The following is a 20,632-nucleotide window of genomic DNA, read 5'->3' as shown; positions in this document are numbered from 1 at the left end:
TATTCTTTCATTCTTCCACTTTCAGACCAGCAGAGCTTAGAGAACCTCTTTAACACCTTCACTGAAGACCTGAATGATCAAGGTAGGGAGGTTTATGATTTATAATTTGAATAAATGCATTTTTATTCTTTGAGCTGTGAGGTATACTCACTTGTGTTGCCGTTATTTAAACCTTAATGACTGCGTGAAAGCTGTACACTGACTATTTATATACATACAGTTATGGGGAAAATATTAGACCACTTCACAATAATCTGTTTCTCTGATTTTACTATTTATACTTTTTTTTAGTAAAATGTGGCACATTGTGGCTTTATTCTATAAACCACTGACAACATTTCTCCCAAGTTACAAATACAAATATTGTCATTTAGAACATTTATTTGTTTGCAGAAAATGAGAAATGGTAAAAATTATGAAAATGTACAGTGCTTTCAAGCCTTAAACAAGGCAAAAAAAAACTTCACATTCATTTAGAAACAACATTGCTAATGTTTTAAGAGTTCACAAATCAATATTTGGTGAAATTACCCTGATTTTTAATTACAGCTTTCATGCATCTTGGCATGCTCTCCACAAGTCTTTCACACTGCTTTTGGGTGACCTTATTTCACTCCTTCCGCAAAAATTCAAGCTGTTCAGCTTTGTTTGATGGTTGTTGACCAACTTACATCTTACATAATTATGTTCAGAGGTTTTTTAATGGGGTTCAGGTCTGGAGATTGATTGTCAAATTTTTTGATGACATCAAGAGACCTGTAAAAAGAATGGCGAATGGCAGCTGGGGTGAAGTGCATGGAAAGAACAGTTCAAAACAATCTCTTAGAGGCAGGAATCGCTAGAAAGGACATCCTTTAATGAGAAGCAAAGAAGAGTCAGGCTGAAGTTTGCAACAGATAATAAGAATTGGACTATAGAGGACTGGAGAAAGGTCATCTTCTCTGATGAGACCAGTTTTCAGCTTTGCTCAACACCTGGTCATCAAATGTTTAGATGGGGATCTGCAGAAGTGTTCTTGCACCCACTGTGAAATTTGGTTGAGGATTGGTGATGATCTGGGGATGAATCAGCAAGGCTGGAATTGGGCAGTTTGGTCTTGAATAAATACATGATACATGAATAAAGACGCATACATGGTAATCCTGGAAAAATAACTTGCTTTCTTCTGCTCTAGGAATGTTTCCCAACACTGAGGACTGTTTTTTTTTCAGCAGGACAATGCTCAATTCAACATAGCTAGATCAATTAAGGTATGGATGAAGGAACACCAGATCAAAACTGCTTGATTTTTTTGCGACAGGAGTGGCATAAGGTCACCCAAAAGTAGTGTGAAAGACTGGTGGAGCGCATAACATGACAGCTGTGATTAAAAATCTGGGTTATTCTACCAATTATAGATTCTGATCTCTTTCTTAGATAAAACTTTAGTTTTGTTGTTGTTGCTAAACAAATGTAAACTTTCCATTATTTAAGGTTTGAAAGCACTATTTTGACCATTTCGCATTTACTGCACATAAATGCTCGAAATTACAATATTTTTATTTGCAATTTGGGAGAAATGTCATCGGTAGTTTATACAATAAAACCAGAATGTTAATTTTAGTCAAACATAGTATATACCATATCCATATAAATACCATAGTATATACCACAGTTAAATCAGAGAAACTGATTATTTTGAAGTGGTCTAATAATTGTTTTCCAGGGCTGTATATAACACTGAAAAGTTTAGTTTCAAATTTTATTTGATATAAACATTTAATGTGTTGCCCCATTAAATTATGTAATCATGAATTCATTATTTTAAAGTCTTAAATAACATTTTTCTCTTTATGCATGCTCGTCTCTTCCTTACTCAACAGGAAGAAAATGGCTTTCCAAATTGTGAAGACTACTCAAAGTCTCACCACTGCTGAAGACATGAGAAACCAAACCAAGCTTGTAATGCAGCCCTACGCCAACTGGGAGGAATACCTTGCTCCTGCACCACTCTCTATAGCCATACTGGGAGAACTGGTCTTCATCTCCTCCCAAACTGATTTCTCTATAAACAAAAACCCACCCAAAAGCGGCTACAAGCACATCAGATACCCAGATTCATTTCGCGCCTGTCTCATGCAAGTGTGCAACTCTGGCTGGTGGGCTTTCAATGAAGCTCACAAGAACATGGATCAGATTCGGCTCCACACCATGACGGTCCCAGACCACATGAAGAGCGCTGTGAAGATTCTGTTCCAGGGAAATGATGAAGTTGTTCAAGCCCATCTTCCTGATCAGCTGGAGAACATTCGTGTCATTGCAGATGACTGTCTTGCTCTGGCTGGATCAACAGAGCAGCGTTTCACTGATGTCATCAATATTATCCAGGAGCTGCTGGAAGCATGTATAAATGCAGAGCACTTTTATGGAGAAGAGCTGGAAGAAATCAAGAAAAAAGTAGAGGAGAACAAAATGAGAAAACAGACATCAGACGAAGCGGTTAAACGCTCTGAGAAAGCATTAAAAGCCATGGAAAAGGCACTGGATGAAGCACAAGAAGACTACAAAGCAGCAATGGATTCCCTACCCAGTGGATGGGACATGATTGGTATGGATATTGCTGAAGCCATGACTGAAAACATCTCAAATATCGTCATAGGAATGACATCTGTAATTGCTAGTCCAGCGAACCTAATGCGAAACACTTTAAAACTTACGAATCCAGTGTCATTCATAGATGTAAACAGATGGAAAGACCCTGCAGATGGAGTTGATAAAATAAACATCTACAGCAAGTCTGCAGAAATCCTGAAATGGGCAGAGAGGATTCAGCAGTTTGTGCAGCAGAATGGCATTGACTGGAAGAGCCTGTATGATCAGAAGAAGAAAACTGCCAATACAATATTCCTGAAAAAACAGTTCATGAGAATCAACAGCAGTTTACAAAAAAACCCAACCTGCAATGCAAAGAAGCGTGCCCAAGAGATATGTAAAGAGGCCATTGCCATCTGTGATGAAATGGCAATATATGCACCAGAGGGAAAATGTGAAGAAGCTAAAACAAAGCAGCTGATCAAGAAAATCAGAAAACTGACTGAATCAGCTCGAGCTTTTGACTCCAAGAGCAAAGATGTTACAAAATCTCCTTCTCTGACTCCAAAACCACCAATGATGTTTAAAGAAGAGAGTCAATCTGAGAAGAAAAGTGCTTCACTAAGGGCAACTGAGAACACCAGGTTCCGCATAGAGCAGAGCCGAGCTCAACTCAACAACACCAGAGGATCCTATGAGAAGAGTGTGGAGAACATGGAGAAGAACCAAAAAGAACTGACTGAAATCCTGATCACCATGAGAAACTGTGAAGTCAAGGAGATAGACTTCAACACCACCATACAGATGCTGGTTAAAGGGATGGATGCGATGGGGAGGGTGAAGGAGCAGTGGGAAAAGATGGTGCGTTTCTTTCAGATGGTGTCCAACATTGTGAAAACCAGTCTGACCAGAACTCTCAAAAATTTTGTTTCCACATCTGAGAAGACTCAATCTCTCTCCTACAACTCAAAGCTCTTCTCCAAAGATCTGCTCTACAATCAAGCCTTTCAGGCCAGTAACATCGCCAGCCTCGTCCACATGATCTCAGCAACCTACACTGACGTCTCTGAGAAGTACCTGATGGATCGGGTCAGCTCACTGGGGAAACTTATGGCCATGGATAAGGAAAAGCCAGAGTTTGAACAGGAGCGTCTGCAGCTGCAGAACTCCTGTGATGAAGCTCAAAAAGGCATTTTGAGTCTCGTCCGTAAGAATAAGGATGAGTTTGAAAGGAAGACCAACGCAAGACTGGAGAAGATTGATAAAGAGCTGCTGGCTATTCTTCCCGAAGCCGATCCAGAAGTTGTGAAGAGTATTCAAGCAGCTGTTGAGAGTGGATTCACAGAGGAAGAAGAAGGAGCTTATATTTAAGTTAATCTGCAAAAGGCTTCTCCACTTAACTCCAATACCATGTTGATGCTGATAACAGTTTTTTTGCTTTGATGTTTCACACATTAATTTGTCTTAAAGGATTTCTTTGCTGATTTTTACCATCATTTTCATATCATTGTTTTTCGTTTTTCATTATTGATTGTTTGTGAGATTTCTTATTGTTAAAAATGTGTGGTGTAGGGCATGTAATCTGTAAATATATAAATCGCTTTCTACAAAAGCGTCTGCCAAATGTAATTTAATGTAATTGCATGTTTATTACTCATTTGGTCATCAATGAAAATAATTCCTGTGTAAAAAATGAATTAAAGGAAGTGATTTGGGAGGCCCCTAAACATAGCACTACTGATTAAACATTAAATCACTAAATATATACTTTTTTCCACAAAAGACGAGCAAGCACTGCGGGTGGTAAGCTAATTCTGCTGCTGCAGCTGGAGGTGATGATTCAAAACTGTACTGTGTATATACGCCGTAACTCTGCAACACCTTGGAGGAGTGATACAGGTTTAGTGTGAGAAGGCTGTGATGTTATCACAAATATCAGCACAGCTAGAATACTTCTCAACCAATCAGATTGTGAGGTCGGAACTAACTGTTGTATAATTTGATACATTTTGAATAATGAATAATCATAGGGACAGCCATGTCACTGATTTTAATGTAGCCAATTATAACTTGTGTATTCCACTGAAGTTAATTTACATGTAATGTACATTTGAGTATAATTGTTAATGCAAAAACAGTAAAGTTAGACTAGTTCTTGCAGCCTTTGAGATTAGATTACTTCACTTTCAACCATTAACAACATTTTGCCTGTAATGCTTCTCTTATTTTTCTTTCTTTTCTTTTTTTTTTATTAATTCCGTGTTTGTAAGGCTAAATGGATTTTCTTCAATAAATTTAAATTCCAAATTCGAAACTTGCCTTTGCTTATTTTTGTCTATTTGGTTCATGTACATGCATGCTGAGGTAAATTACTTTACACCATTAAGGTGTAAAAAAAAAAAAATGTCTTCATAGAGATTTTTTTTGTTGTTGCTTTTTTGTCATACTTTTTTACCAATTATCAAACAAACTTTAATATCATACAAAGATAATCTGAGCAGTATTTAAATGATGATTTAATTTGTTATGGTAAAAAAGCTATCCAAACAAACCTGGCCCTTTGTGAAAACATAATTGCCCCCATGAATTAACTGTGATTAATCACACTTTTTGGAAAGTTGACTTCAATTTCACTGCTATCCACAAACAGACCTGATTACTACCAGACCTGTAGAATGAAGAAATCACTTAAATAAAAAAAAAAAAACATGTTTTTTAATAGAAGAAATTAAAAAACACATGAGATCAGCATGATCTAATGAACTGCAGGCCACACCTACCTCAGTTAAGGTCAGTGTTAATTATTTAAAAATAAGAAAGATAGTGGTTGAAATGATCTCCATGGGAGGGTTTGAAGGTGAAAACCACATGAGACCATCTTGATGATCCACAGGACTTCAGAAAATATTCTGTGAGTAGACAAAAGTGGTTCTCTCACAATTTCAGGAAAAGAACATGGTGGTGTTAGTGTGTCTGGGGCTGCTTTGTTGCTTCAGGACCTGGACAACTTGTAATCGATGGAACCAAAAAATCTGCTCATTACCAGAAAATAAGTTTGATTTATCTTAATAAATTCATTTATTTTATTTTACTGTACTACTGAACAAATATCAAACAGTAGCCTTCGAAAGATCCACAAGATGGCAGCACATCATATCTGATTAATGACCGAAAACACAATCAACAATCCCAAAATACATTTTCCCATTATCACACAGTGCCTTTTGAACAATGACCTACTGGTTTACATATAATAGTGACAACAATAGGCCTTAAATGAAATATTTAACAGAAAATACAAATTTATTTACACTGACTTGCAAAGATAGTTATATAATCATGCTAAAATGAATCAAAGCCCACCTTTAGTGACCAAGAACAACATTTGCGGAATTACAGTTAATCACAAAAAAACAAAATAGTTTTTATAGTGTTATAATAACTATAATTATAATTATAATTTATAGTGTTATTAGTTAAATCCAACCAAACATAAACATGTTACTTCACTTTACATTAAGTGTTTTTAGATAAATGACGCATGCAATGTCTGAATTATATACATATAACAAAAACACATATGACAAAAAACTGATCAGTTATCACCTAATATTTAGAATAATATAACAACAGATTTGTCCTGTAAGAGTGGCAAGAAGAAAACCATTGTTTAAGGAAAGACATAAGAAGTACCAGTTTGTCACAAGCCATATAGGGGACACAGCAAACATGTGGAAGAAGATGCTGTGATCACATGAGACCAAAGTTCAACCTTTTGGCCTAAAAGCAAAGTGCTATGTGTGGCAATGTGTATTACAGCTCATCATCCTGAACACAGCAGGGACAGGGAAGTTGGGCAGAGTTGATGGGAAGATGGATGGCATAAATACAAGGCAATCCTGAAAGTAAACCTGTTGGAGGCAGCAAAAGACTGGGAAGGAGAATCACCTTCCAGCAGGACAATTACCCTAAATATACAGCCAGAGCTACAGTGGAATAGTTTAGATCATTCTTCTTCTCTGCCCTGTTAAGGGCGTGGGTTAATACTAGTAAAGTGGAGTTATGTATTATAACATAGTTTTGGGAGTTTGATCCACGCCCTCACTCCTCCCACTTTCTTCCCTATTTAAACCACAACTTCCTCTCTACCTGCTCGTTGAACAAACTTGCACCCACCTCCTCTCTTATCTTCCTCCTTCTTTTATTTCTCCTCATGTTTCTCTTTGCGTGGGGGGCTTCGGCTGCACTCTTTCCAGTGAAGGTGCCCGAACTCCACCCCAAATACAAGTACATCATACTGACTATTACAAATTTAATGACAGTAAGCCACAGGCCTATATAAAAGCCCAGTCATGCAAAAATATATAAATAAATAATAAAAATACTGTGATGAGCACGCATGAGCTTTAAACCTTCCAAATCCAGGTCGCTGGTTCTGAAGAAAGGGAAGGTCACAGACCGATATCGTTTCAGGCTAGGAGGAGATCTGATTCCATCTGTCACAGAACAGCCAGTAAAGAGCCTTAGAAAGGTCTTTAACATAAGACCCTCCTAAGAAGGGTGGCAAGGGGCACAGCGGGGCTTGGGAATGTGCCAGTAATGCGAATCAACAACGTTTTCAGAAAGGGGAGGCAAAGACTGATTCAGGAGGAGGTGCGGGCTGCTGTAGAGGAAGAACGGCAAACCAGTGCCGTGGCAATGCGGCAGCATGGGGCCTGGATGAAGTGGGAGCAGGCGATGGAGCGGAGTGTTACCTGGGAAGACATCTGGAAGTGGAACCCCCAGCGGATAAAGTTTCTGATCCAGTGGGTATATGATGTTCTCCCCAGTCCATCCAACCTGTTTGTTTGGGGTAAAGATTAGAAACCTGCCTGCCCCCTTTGTTCAGGGACAGGCACACTTGGGCATATCCTTATCAGCTGTCCGAAGGCACTGGCTGAAGGCCGTTATCGCTTGAGGCATGATCAGGTCCTAAAATCCATTGCTGAGGTGATCAGCAAGGGGATCAATGATAGTAGGCACACCAACAGCACAGCCAGGACAATTATGTTTATCAAGGCAGGCCAGCATCAAGGGAGGGAGCCAAGGAGCTGCCCAAGAGGTCTGCTCCCTACAGCAAGAGACTGGGTGATGTCAGTGGACCTAGAGAGGCAGCTGAAGATTCCATCTTACATTATAGAATCTTCCTTAAGGCCAGATATTATTTTCGTCTCAGAAACCACAGGACAACTGATATTTTTGGAGCTGACGGAGAGAATAGAGGAGGCGCAAGAGAGGAAGAGAGCCAAATACCAGGAGCTGGTAGAGGAGTGTTGTAGGAATGGTTGGAGGACCAAATGTTTGCCAGTGGAGGTTGGTTGTAGGGGCTTTGCAGGTTATTCTCTAAGCAAGGCCTATGGAGCCCTGGGCATCACAGGCCAAAGCAGGAGAAGAGCTATCAAGATCAACATCCAAGCAGCAGAGAAGGCATCGAGATGGCTCTGGTTAAAAAGAGGGGATAGGTGGGGGCCGCAGGGAGCCACTTGGACACAGGCCAGGGCTTGATCCACTCTGGTTGGGTCACCTGGCAGAGGGTGTCTGTTTAAAGACCTGAAACACCCGGTGAAGTCGGGATACAACACTGATGATGTGTCCAAGTTAGAAGCATCAGTCGTAGATGTATGTAGAACTGTGATATACTGTGAAAGCTTCAGAATCTTAAAAAAAGTGATATGCATTTTTGGTAATACCACCCAGCACTAGTTTAATAGTTTAACATTTTTGTGTGCTCTGTTTAGTTCAAAAGATTTTTTATCCTTTCTATTGAAATCATCTCTAATATGAATATAAATATTCATATATATATATATATATATATATATATATATATATATATATATATATATATATATATATATATATATATATTCATTCATATATATATTCATATAATATAATAACAGATTTTCTGCCATTTGATCCATAAGATTAATAATCTGTTCTTAGCTTTAGAAAATAACATTTTTATACAACTATGCTAACGATGACGTAAAAAGACAGTGACCCAAAATACCGTGCTGTAATGTTTGGAGAAGTTGCTCCTCATAATTTAAAAGTACAGAGCTGATTGAATTAGAACAGGGTCAAAGTAACCCCTTATTATGCAAATATAATACTACTACTAACAGTTATAATACATTGTAGATAGTAAGATAGTAGTAAATAGAAGTAAGAATTATAATGTATAGATATATAACTGTAATTTATATTACACATTTATTATTCTTATTACTGAGTTTTTAAATGCTTGTTATATAGACAAACTATGAATATTCTTCAGTAAATCCGTGGACTAATATTGGATATCAGTAATTCTACTTTTTATCTGCTGTTTATTCAATAAAAGCCCCATTATGGGACGGAATGGAGCTTTTCTCACTGTGGAGTGAATAGTGTGCAGCTCCTATAAACAGTACGGCTGTTTGCACGGCACGTGGAAGATTCGCGTCATGCTGGCGCCTGCGCAATCTCTCACATTCCCGGTTAACGCCCCATGAGAAGCCGATCAGGAAGTGACACGATTGGCCTCACCTGGCTCCGTTGAAATCAGCGGGATGGCTTGGTCCAGTTAATATATACTGGCTGTGTCCGAAATCGCATACTTCCATACTAAACAGTACGCAAAAGCAGTATGCGAGATGGGGTAGTGTGTCCGAATGCGCAGTATGCGAGTTTAAGTACGCGAAAAGTTCCCGGATGACGTACTGCACCGGGACAGATTTTGAAGTATGCAAGCCCTGCACACTTCACCCGCTCATATTTCCCAGAGTTCCAAGGGGGGCGGCGGAAGTGAAGCAGAGGTTGAAGATGGCGGACAGCGGCGACGCGGGTCTTTAAAGTAGAATGTAATCGGAATAATAAAAAATATCCTAAGTACCCAAAGTAACGTTATGAGTAATTTTGTGAAGAACGATACGCATATTTTATTTGATTTTTAATTTATTAACTTCGCTAATGCTAACTTGCAAGTGTTTAAGGCTAGCCGTCAGTACGAGCTAAGATAGTCATGCTAGCTAGCTCACTAACTAGTTAGCCAGCCAAGCTAACCTAGCTAGCTTAATTGTATTGTTAGTAAAGAAATGTAGCGCTATTTCAGTTACCTAGGATCACAGAGTCGAGTAAGTTGAGGGTTTGTGTGGGCTAAACGTGCGGGATTAGCTACCGCTGGTGTTAGCTAGCTAACGCTAACTAGATTTGTTTGTTCTCTTCTGAATGTAGTTTTGAATTTTGTGTTTTAGTACCTCTATTAATCTCGCTAGCACACCGTTCAACGTGGCTTAATGGCTCATTCTGAAGTATCTAGGTTAGCTAGTTTCCTGAACTGTTTTTCTGTAATTTAAAGTATTGCTGAGTTAATTTGGCTACAAATGTACTTGTAAGTGGTTTGCAGGTTACGTTGTTTAACTAGTTAGGTAGTTAGCTATATAACGTAATGTTAAATGAAGTTGGATGGCTAATCTAGCTGGCTATCTTAGCATTTTCATTTTAGTTTACATCTTGGCTGCCTAGCTTAGCTGTCATACAATTGTGATGAAGTTGGTGGATTCACCTTAGTAGCTAGTAATAAGCCAAAACTATACTTTTAAAAGAAATATATCTTGCTTTGAGGTAATTGATGCTAAATATTTATTATTGTTGTAACCCTGCTACAATATTGTCACATTTGCCATTCCATTTAAAGCTAAAGTTTTATATTGCAGGGAGTGATGAGGACACCAGGGAGCTGATCCGGTGGAGGGTGGCCAATGAGGCCCTCTTCACCGGAAAAAGAAATGCAGCAGTTCGAGGATTTGAGTAAGTAACTGTTTATTTAACCTAACTTTAGATATGTTTTACAGCAAATTACCCAATGTTAAATCGACACTGACTGTACAAAATGTACACTCACAATTGTCTGTTACATGTGTTTGTGTATGTGGTAATGTTCAGTGGTAATGTTGTAGTATTAAACGTTTGCTTATTGAAAGCAGTGTGTGGACTGTAGTAATAATTGTTGTGTGCATTATGTTTATAGAGCCTTTGTGTTGGAGAAAAAGTTGAAAGGGAAGGTGACCCCTGTCTTTGTAAAGAAGAAATGGGAGAACCTAAAACAAAAGTACAAGGTAAACATTTTTCTTTGTAAGATATACAACAACAATATTAGTGAATATTTTATTGTAACACAGGTTATTTTCTTTTTTACTGTTATTAATTAACTCTTAGTTAAATTAGAAGTAGCAATTTAAGTCTATGGTTACTGTAAGGCAGGGGTGCCCAATCTTTTCCACAATGGGTCGGTGTAACTGCAGGTGTGTTATCCGTAACTGTGACACCATTATGAGCTAAACTTAGTTTCTTTAAAAAAATAATAATAATAATGACAAGTTCACCTCAAGCAGTTTGATTCAGTACCTTTTGGTTGTTTACTGCCCCAAAGATGGCTCCAATCTGCTGCAAAGTATAAGGGAGGAAAGTTCTGAGGAAACAGGGCAGCATTTAAATGCTCTTGGTAGTGCAGGTATCTATGCATATGTAGGTCAGGTTTTAATGTTAATGTTTTAATGTTCTCTCTCCATAGTAATGATGGGTGAGCAGCTAAAACCGGGGAGCAGTGAGGGATAAGAACCAACACCAGCAGCATGGAAAAGAAGAATGGAAAACCTTGATCTTACCATTGTTACCACCTCATTCATCTGTTTGTCTATAGCATGACATCTACACTATGGAAACTGAAACATTTTCAGGTTTAAGCTAAAATCAGTAAAAACTCCAATCTGCTAAAACTTGACCTGATAAATCCAGGAGTTCTTAATATCTAATATCACTTCTTACAGAATTGACTATGTTAAAAATGCTGTGCAATTGTGCAATATCTAGATCTAGATAAAGGTGTTTCTAATGCAGGTGATGTGAATATGTTTCTAAGATTTTTTGTTTGTGTATTGTATCTAATCTACAGTGTTGATTGAGATATAGATACAACCATATAAAAGCAGGGCTCGTCGGGGATTTGAACCCGGGACCTCTCGCACCCTAAGCGAGAATCATACCCCTAGACCAACGAGCCAGACAGAGAGAAGAACGGTCTAGTGCTCCCCAGATGTGTGAGTACAGTTTCTGGCGCTTTCCAGATGTTTTACAGAGTTGCCACGTCTCAGAGTGAAAATCCTTCAGTCTGATTCCTGTAGTTAGAGCGCCATCTATCGGTTCTAAACATCTCTCACTTCTTACTGATTTTACTCAACCTGTAGCTTAAAATGAAAGCAAGAAATCATTCTGGTTATTATGTTATCCTGGGTGGTTGCTACAGTGTTGCTAGGTGATGACTATTTTCAAACATTATTTGCATAAATCTACAGGTGAGAAACCGCACAGTGTGGATTATTTATTTCATGCATATATAGAAAAGTGTGATGAAGACAAAGTGATTAATTACCCATAAACAGTACCTGTTATTCTTACCTTGCAAGTTAATATTGAGTGGTACTCTTTGGGATATACATATACTTAGCTAAAATATTCTTGGTATTTGTATTGGTAGAAGGTAGAACATATTAACCAAGGAATACCTTTGTTTTCTTGCTTTTATTTTAAGCTATAGGTTCAGTAAATTCAGCAAGATGTCAGAGATATTTCAAACCTCTGCATGTTTTAAACACCCGGTGATGGGAATGACAGGTTCAGCATATTTTAACTGATCTAGCTCACACCTTAAGCTATTTCTCTTTCCATAGTAGGATGTCATTTCATATACCATGACATCCATACTATGGAACAGATTCCATGCTGCTGGTGTTGGTTCTTAACCCTCACTACTCCCCCAGTATTACTGGTTAGTATTGACATATTTTGGGGTGTTCCTAGTTTCACCCATTTTTAAAACCAGGGCGAGAATCATACCCCTAGACCAACGAGCCGGATGTGTGTAAAAAGAGGTGCAGGTTTTCATACAACTCAGTCATACCTTATAGACAAATATATTAGTTTAACTATGGAAATTATTATTTTTTTACTTTGTACATTTGACAACAATGTATTTTTCCCTATACCATATAATACAGTTCCCCCCATTTGGTTCTGCTAAAATGTAAGCTCTCTTTCTCTCTCTCTCTAAATGACAACTGTTGGGGTGACGACAGCAAAACATGGGATGTGATGGTTGTGAGCAGTTTAGATGGTGCCGGAGTGTACCGTGTGGCTCGTTGGTCTAGGGGTATGATTCTCGCTTTGGGTGCGAGAGGTCCCGGGTTCAAATCCCGGACGAGCCCTGCTTTTACTTTGAAAGTAAATGTAGTGCTTAGACAGAATCGGATCCAGGAGTAGAGATGCTCTACCTGAAAAATACACACCTGTTCATACCTGTAGAACTCACACATTTACTAAGAATTATTACAAAGACGCTGGAAAAAGGTCATCACCTAGCAACACCATAGCAACCACCCAGGTTAACATAATAAACAGAAGAGGGATATCTTTTTTTTTAAGCTACAGGTTCATAAATCAGATGTTTAGAACCGATAGATGGCGCTCTGACTACAGGAATCAGACTGAAGGATCTTCACTCTGAGACGTGGCAACTCTGTAAAACATCTGGAGAGCACCACAAAAAATTATTTTTTTTTACGTCTGGCTCGTTGGTCTAGGGGTATGATTCTCGCTTAGGGTGCGAGAGGTCCCGGGTTCAAATCCCGGACGAGCCCTGATTTTATATACTTGCATCTATATAACAATCCAGGCCCGTAGCCAGGGGGGATCGAAGGGTTCGTTTGATCCCCCCCATCCCCCTCAACCCCCCCTCAGCCACCCCAATGCCCCCAGAGTAGTGACGAGTAAGAAAAATTGTTTCTCTTTACACATTTTGTTCAGACTGTTTTACACCAATCCAGTAGGTGGCGGCATTTCCCCCGTTTCTGTTCTTAGCTTGTGGAAAGAATAGGAATCAGGGGAAAGTTACTTGACAAAATGGGTAAAAAAGAAGACAAGGAGCGAAAACGGCAGTAACATTGTCCCAAAATATTGGTGACTTGTTCAAAAAAAGGCCCAAAATCGGTAAGCTGCTGAGTGCAGGGCTTCTATTTCTTTACATCTCCCCTGCGTTAAAAGTGCCGGGCTCGGCTTAGCCCAATAGTATATTGTACATGTAACACCAGATTATTACTGTTATTATTGCGATAACTCCAAAGTCTGGATTTTAGTTGATTTTTAAGAAATGTAGGTTAAGTGACAATAACATTCAGTCACTCACTCTGCAATGCTGACGATCAAGCTAGGGTGTGTTTTACTCTCAACATGCCTGTTGCTCCCAAGGCCATATATAAAATACAGTATAGAGGTGTAAAAAGGGGGTTAACCTCTTAACACGAAAAATATCATATTTAATATCTGGCTGTGTTTATGAATACTTATAGGTTCAATATAGATACCCAATATGCCATTTTAAAGCTTTTCAGTTATCTAGCCTATTTAACCGTATCTCCTTTCAGAAAATAAACATTTAGGGCGAAATATGCCTAGTTTATGAAAGTTATGAAATATTATTTTCATATTTGCGTTTTTCGTACGTCCATATTTGGTCGAATGCGGACATGTTATACACCATTCGAACCGTCTGCCTCTCCGGATTACGGAACTGTGTTTAGAGTTTAAATCTGCTTGTGTTTCGCTTTGTGTTTACCTCAGGACACTCGAGACACACACCCAACCCCCTCCAGCGCTTCCCCCACATTCTTACCTTCAAAACGCCTCCAAACTTAATAAAATCCATCAATCCAGTCACCAGTAATTCTCACATATATCCAAACAGTGCTTGAAATAATTTGAGGCAGAAAAAAATAATATCAACTTTAAGGCGTTATTAAAAGCGGATTATTGGTCGCTCCACGAATCCACGCATATCTAATGAATCAGCAGACCCTCACAGACCAAACGGTATGCAAATGAGCTCTGTCAGCCAATCAGGCGCCGAGTTCAGCGAGCTGAAGGGAGGGGGGGGGGGGGGGGGGTCAACGAAGTCCCAGCACAGTTGTAGGAAGATTTGAGTAAGACAGAATGCTTCAATTTATATTATTATTAATTCATGTTTAAGTTTTAATGACAATACCGATAGTGTTCCTAATGAAGTAATTCTTATCTATTTATGTCAATAGTAGAGAGATAGACAATAAAGGACAGCAACATCAGAGACAGACAATGGAGGGCAGCAACAGAGACAATGGAACAAAGCAACAGACAACTGAGGTGAGCAACAGAGACAGACAATGAAGTCACATCACAGATGTAGGAAGTTTGAGTAACACTTACATTTATATAAAATGTATGTTAACAGTGGGGAGCAACAGACGAAGAAATAAGGACAGCAACAACAGATTCACAACAAACTTATAATAAATAAAATATGTCTAAATTAAAAGGTTTGAAGTGTGCTTGTGTATTTAGGGGGCATTGGAGTAGAGAGCCAAATGAAGTCCACTTTTGGGGAAAAAAGATCCCCCCCATCACAATGCTGGCTACGGGCCTGCAATCAACCCTGTAGATTAGATAAAATACACAAACAAGAAGATAGTGTTCACACATATAAATATTAACATTAAAATCACTAATAAATGTTAAATAATCCAAAATCTTAGAAGACTATTTACATCAACTGCATTAGATCTAGATCTAGACATTGTACATAATGTTTAACATATTAAATACTGTAAGAAGTGATATTAGATATTAAGAACTCCTGGGTTTACCAAATCACAGATAGATGGCGCCGGACGAGCCCTGCTTTTACTGTGGATGTTCTGATCTTTAGTAAATATAGTGCTGACTCAGGATCAGATTCAGGACTAGAGATGATCTGCCTCAATAATACACAGTATGTGATGCTAGGTCTTGCTAGGTAATGACGTTTTTCAACCATCTTTGTAATAATTCTTAGTAAATGTCTGAGTTCTACAGGTGAGAACAGGTGTGTATTATTCATTTAATGCATGGATAGAATAGTGTGATGAAGATAATATAATTAATCAGATTTTCTTCATAACACTATTCTATCCATGTATAATCATCCATTGCCGGTACCTGTTTTTCTTACCTTGAAAATCTGTCTGTTGTTGTGATTGTTCATTCACTGCCTAACACTGTATAGACCATCCTGTTGCAGAACACGCTGAAAACGTGGTAATTCACCTGTAAAACACCTGTGAAAAAAGCACATCTGGCTCGTTGGTCTAGGGGTATGATTCTTGCTTTGGGTGCAAGAGGTCCTGGGTTCAAATCCCACAAAAGCCCTGCTTTTAAAAACGTGTGAAACTAGGAACACACCGAACATATATCAGTGAGCAGATAAGAACCAACACCAGCCGCATGGAAAAGAACATTAAAAGAGTGGAAAACCTTGATCTTACCATGTCATCTATTTTGTCTCAAGGGCTATAATTCTCACTTAGGGTGCAAGAGGTCCTGCATTGATATACTTGTATCTATATGTCAATTAACCCTGTAGATTAGATAAAATACTCAAACAAGACGACAGTGGTCACACTTACGAATATTAACATTAAAATCCCTAATAAATATTAAAGAATCCCAAATAGAAAATTAGAAGACTATTTACATCAACTGCATTAGAAATATCTTTATCTAGATCTAGATATTGCACAATTGTAGATCATGTTTAACATATTCAATTCTGCAAGAAGTGATATTAGATATGCATGAGTTTTGACTGATTTTAGCTCACACCTGAAACTGTTCCAATTTCCACAGTGTAAATTTCATGCCATAGACAAACAGATGAGGTGGTATTTTTGTTGTTTTTATCTACTTGTTTCTAAAGGTTTGCTTCTGATTTTATTGTCTTTTATGCTGTAGGCTCGCAAGGGATTTGGACCCTGACGCGAAAATCATACCCCTAGAGCAACGAGCCAGATGTGCAGAACAGATGTGCAGTTTTTCACAGGTGTTTTCCAGGATTACCACGTCTTCAGGGTCTCCTGTAACAGGGTGGTATATACAGTGTTAGGCAGCGAATGAACAGTCAGTTAATCTTGAAGATTAAGTTTAGTGTTGAAGCAGGAATAATAGACAAGTGAACGAATATGAGACACTTCAACAAGAATCAATCTGTAATGTTCCAGACAATAACTGGGTCAGAATATCTCCAGAATATTAGACAGGTATTGTGGGGTGTTCCCGGTGTGAAGTTGTTTATGTTTCTCCTGATGATATTTGAGCGTCTATGTATTTTTTTCTCCTCATCCTTCACTCTGATCTTGACGGATATGGTGGGTGATTTAGCCGGTGGGTTAGGTAGGATCAGTTTCCCAGATTGGGATGAAGCCTAGTTTTAGAGTCTATTTACCTTTAACAGAAAATCTACTCTACTCTACAGCCATTAGCTACCGTAATAGACGCAGTAGCTCCCCTACCGCAATGCACTCAATATGGGAGCCTATTACATCAATATGTGGAATAAATATGTTCCACACGGATTTCTGTAACATATGCGCCATCTATGGGTAAGTACTAAAAAGTGCAAAGCATCAGACGCTTTATTACACACATTATTGAACACGATTATTTTAGGAATTACTGTTAATCATTAGTTTATCACTATTTATAATGTATAATGTTCCTAAAAGAAATAGTTTTAAAATAAGGGTAAATCAGAATTTTCTAGCTTGTATCCAGACAGATTTTTGAGGTTCTTTGTCACATAAAATCACCATTCTATTATTTTTTTAAACAAAATTGCCAAAATATGTACTACTACAGTCTCTCCAGCATGAGCATTAGTGGACACTTTTTTAAGTATCCACGTCCTGCATCATCTTAATTCAAATACATTTTCTTCTTAATAAGTTATCTTTACTGCAGTAAAAACATCAAAGAGTTTTGCAACTAAATTTATATTTCTGAAATTAGTGCTAAAATGTTTGTAAAATCAGATGATAATTTCATTACAGAGATTTAAGAACTTATTCATGCAATAATTATCCAATGGGAGGCTTTTACCTATTTACTTATTACCAGGCTGTAACATTTTTTTTCAGACAGTGTATGATGTCAGATTATCTATTAGGACAGACATGCTTTACCACTTAGTAAGGTGTGTGAATGAGTTGATTAAGTAATTGCCATGATCTGGCCACATTTTGAAAATTACATCTTTTTAAATTGTGGCTAAGACTATCATCTAATTATCTCATTCTCACATCTTACTAAGTAGTGTATTTTATCTAGTATTTCCAAAGTTAATATAAGGATTGTAGAGACCTTTATGTATGTGTATTTTCTGAGCCGTGACAGTTACTGAACATAATATTAACATTTGAACAACTTTTAATATTGATTACTGAGAATTTCATTTAGTCTTTTTAATGTTTTTTGTAGATTATATCTGTAACTGATCCAGGATCAGTTCTGCATCCTCCCCTAAAGCCCAGTAAGGTGTTCAGATGATGTTCTGAAAAAACCCCTCATATGATCAGAGCATGTACAGGACAAAACGAAGAGCACAGTACTGCTGGACTCAACAGGTAGATGATCTACATTGTTTGATGGGCTAATTGATGATTGGGGTGTGTGTGTGTGTGTGGGGGGGTGGTTTGGGTGTAAAGGCAGGGCTCATCCGGGATTCGAACCCGGGACCTCTCGCTCCTAAAGCGAGAATCATACCCCTAGACCAACGAGCCAGACCCCCCCCACCAAACACCCCCCCACTTTATATATAAAAAAACTTCATATGTAAAGTTTTCGCTGTTCTTGCTGGAGCTCAGCAAGCTGCTGCTGTTCTCTTGGCACTTTATATATATATATATATATATATATATATATATATATATATATATATATATATATATATATATATATATATATATATATATATATATATATATATATATATATATATATATATATATATATATATATATATATATATATATTTGTGCTGGTTTCTTTGTTTTTTTTTTCTGCTGGAGCTCAACAAGCTATCCATCATCCTGCTGCTGTGCTCTCAGCACTCATCACACTATTTGCTTCTGCATCCCTCCCATCATTCTCTCAAAGAGGACTGTCAATTCTATAGCTGCAGCATCTGTTTCTGCTGTCTGCAGCATCTCCTTCTCTTTCTGCTGCATCCTCTTCTTTTTCTGCACAATCTCCTTCACTTTCTGCAGAATCTTCTCTTCCTGCAGCTCCATCTCCTTCTCTTTCTGCAGCTTCATCTCCTTCTCTTTCTGCAGCTTCACCTCCTTCTCTTTCTGCAGCTTCATCTCCTTCTCTTTCTGCTGCATCTCCTTCCTTTCCTGCACAATCTCCTTCACTTTCTGCAGAATCTTCTCTTCCTGCAGCTCCATCTCCTTCTCTTTCTGCAGCTTCACCTCCTTCTCTTTCTGCAACTTCATCTCCTTCTCTTTCTGCTGCATCTCTTTAATTTTCTAATGCATCTCCTTCAATTTCTGCTGTATTTTCTTGTCTGTCTGCTCCATCTCCTTCTCTTTCTGCAGCATTATCTCCTTCACTTCACTCCAATCTTCTCTCTTTCTGCAGCTGCATCTCCTTCTCTTTCTGCTGTATTTCCTTGTCTGTCTGCTCCATCTCCTCTTTCTGCAGCATCATCTCCTTCACTTTCTGCACAATTTTCTCTTTATGCAGCTCCAATCTTCTCTCTTTCTGCAGCTGCATATCCTTCTCTTTCTGCAGTTCCATCTCCTTCTCTTTCTGGAGCTTCATCTTCTTCTCTTTCTTCTGCATCTCCCTCTCTTTCTGCCGCATCTCCTTAATTTTCTGATGCATCTCCTTCACTTTCTGCTGTATTTCCTTGTCTGTCTGCTCCATCTCCTTCTCTTTCTGCAGCATCATCTCCTTCACTTTCTGCAGAATTTTCTCTTTCTGCAGCTCCAATCTTCTGTCTTTCTGCAGCTGCATCTCCTTCTCTTTCTGCAGCTCCATCTCCTTCTCTTTCTGCAGCTCCATCTCCTTCTCTTTCTGGAGCTTCATCTTCTTCTCTTTCTTCTGCATATTCCTCTCTTTCTGCTGCATCTCCTTAATTTTCTGCTGCATCTCCTTCACTTTCTGCTGTATTTCCTTCTCTGTCTGCTCTATCTTCTTTTCTTTCTGCTGCATCTCCTTCTCTTTTTCCTGCACCTCCTTCTCTTTTTGCAGCATCTCCTCTTTCTGCAGCTGCATCTCCTCTTTCTGCTGCATCCCCCTCTCTTTCTGCAGCTGCATCTCCTTCACTTTCTGCAGCTCCATCTCCTTTTCTTTCTTCTGCATCTCCTTCTCTTTCTTCTGCATCTTCCTCTCTTTCTGCTGCATCTCCTTAATTTTCTGCTGCATTTCCTTCACTTTCTGCTGTATTTCCTTCTCTGTCTGCTCCATCTTCTTCTTTTTCTGCTGCATCTCCTTCTCTTTCTGCTGCACCTCCTTGTCTTTTTGCAGAACCTCCTTCTCTTTTTGCAGAACCTCCTCTTCTTTCTGCAGAATCTCCTCTTTCTGCAGCTGCATCTCCTTCTCTTTCTGCTGCATCTCCTTCTCTTTCCGCTGCATTTCCTCTTGTTTCTCCTGAAACTCCCCCTCTTTCTGACTAAACTCCGCCTCTATCTGCTTTAAGTCCTCCTCTTTCCGCTGCAGCTCCTCCCGTTTTCGCTGCATCTTCTCCTTCCTGCGGGACTGTTTTCCTGGGATCAGTTTTTTCAACCACTTAAACTCCATTTCGAGAGTACACGCTGTGCAGTGAGCTCAGTAGTGTAACGCGAGCGAATGCGGGGACTATTTATAGTCCCGGGGCTATGACGTCATATTCGTTCTAGTGTTATGATGTCACGCGCCTTAATGCGCGGGTCTATTCACAGCTGCCGGGCCACGCTGTTCTCTTGACCAATCAGGAGTGCTGTCAGCGTTGCTAGAATACGGGTCAGGATTGCCTGCTGGGATATAAGCGCATGCGGGCGCACAACAAAAACGTGTATTGTAACTTAAATATTATGAATTTATTATATGTAAATATAATATATATATATATATATATATATATATATATATATATATA

The 20,632-nt window shown here is 38.6% G+C and overlaps 2 protein-coding genes and 4 non-coding genes across 6 annotated transcripts; 3 read left to right on the top strand and 3 right to left on the bottom strand.

Moving 5' to 3' along the window:
- LOC103029784 (uncharacterized) lies at positions 1 to 4,720 on the top strand. The gene is made up of 2 exons (XM_049473463.1): positions 1 to 82; positions 1,863 to 4,720. Exon 2 carries the CDS (start codon positions 1,870 to 1,872, stop codon positions 3,940 to 3,942), a length of 2,073 nt encoding a protein of 690 aa, XP_049329420.1. The 5' UTR covers positions 1 to 82; positions 1,863 to 1,869; the 3' UTR covers positions 3,943 to 4,720.
- A 6,864-nt stretch (positions 4,721 to 11,584) lies between these two features.
- On the bottom strand, positions 11,585 to 11,656 carry trnap-agg (transfer RNA proline (anticodon AGG)). Its single transcript has one exon. It is a non-coding gene; the product is annotated as a tRNA-Pro (tRNA).
- A 1,129-nt stretch (positions 11,657 to 12,785) lies between these two features.
- On the top strand, positions 12,786 to 12,857 carry trnap-ugg (transfer RNA proline (anticodon UGG)). The gene has a single exon. It is a non-coding gene; the product is annotated as a tRNA-Pro (tRNA).
- Positions 12,858 to 13,217: 360 nt separating this feature from the next.
- Positions 13,218 to 13,289, top strand: trnap-agg (transfer RNA proline (anticodon AGG)). The gene has a single exon. It is a non-coding gene; the product is annotated as a tRNA-Pro (tRNA).
- A 4,911-nt stretch (positions 13,290 to 18,200) lies between these two features.
- On the bottom strand, positions 18,201 to 18,272 carry trnal-uag (transfer RNA leucine (anticodon UAG)). The gene has a single exon. It is a non-coding gene; the product is annotated as a tRNA-Leu (tRNA).
- A 246-nt stretch (positions 18,273 to 18,518) lies between these two features.
- Positions 18,519 to 20,330, bottom strand: LOC125794044 (golgin subfamily A member 6-like protein 6). The gene is made up of 2 exons (XM_049473448.1): positions 19,109 to 20,330; positions 18,519 to 19,020 (listed from the first exon to the last, which is right to left on the bottom strand). The coding sequence occupies exons 1-2, from the start codon at positions 20,293 to 20,295 to the stop codon at positions 18,606 to 18,608; spliced, it is 1,602 nt and encodes a 533-aa protein (XP_049329405.1). The 5' UTR covers positions 20,296 to 20,330; the 3' UTR covers positions 18,519 to 18,605.
- Between the last annotated feature and the right edge of the window lie 302 nt (positions 20,331 to 20,632).

This window comes from Astyanax mexicanus, unplaced genomic scaffold (assembly GCF_023375975.1).
Source record: "Astyanax mexicanus isolate ESR-SI-001 unplaced genomic scaffold, AstMex3_surface scaffold_38, whole genome shotgun sequence".
In the NCBI taxonomy this organism is placed as follows: domain Eukaryota; kingdom Metazoa; phylum Chordata; class Actinopteri; order Characiformes; family Acestrorhamphidae; genus Astyanax; species Astyanax mexicanus.
Note: the sequence above shows the minus strand (reverse complement) of the source record. Positions and strands in the feature narration are given on the sequence as shown.

Coding starts and splice junctions, on each gene's coding strand:
- LOC103029784 (XM_049473463.1), top strand. CDS start 1,870: ATGGCTTTCCAAATTGTGAAGACTACTCAAAGTCTCACCACTGCTGAA.
- LOC125794044 (XM_049473448.1), bottom strand. CDS start 20,295: ATGGAGTTTAAGTGGTTGAAAAAACTGATCCCAGGAAAACAGTCCCGC. Junction 19,021..19,108: donor CAGAAAGAGAGAAGATTGGA/GTGAAGTGAAGG, acceptor GGAGATGCATTA/GAAAATTAAAGAGATGCAGC.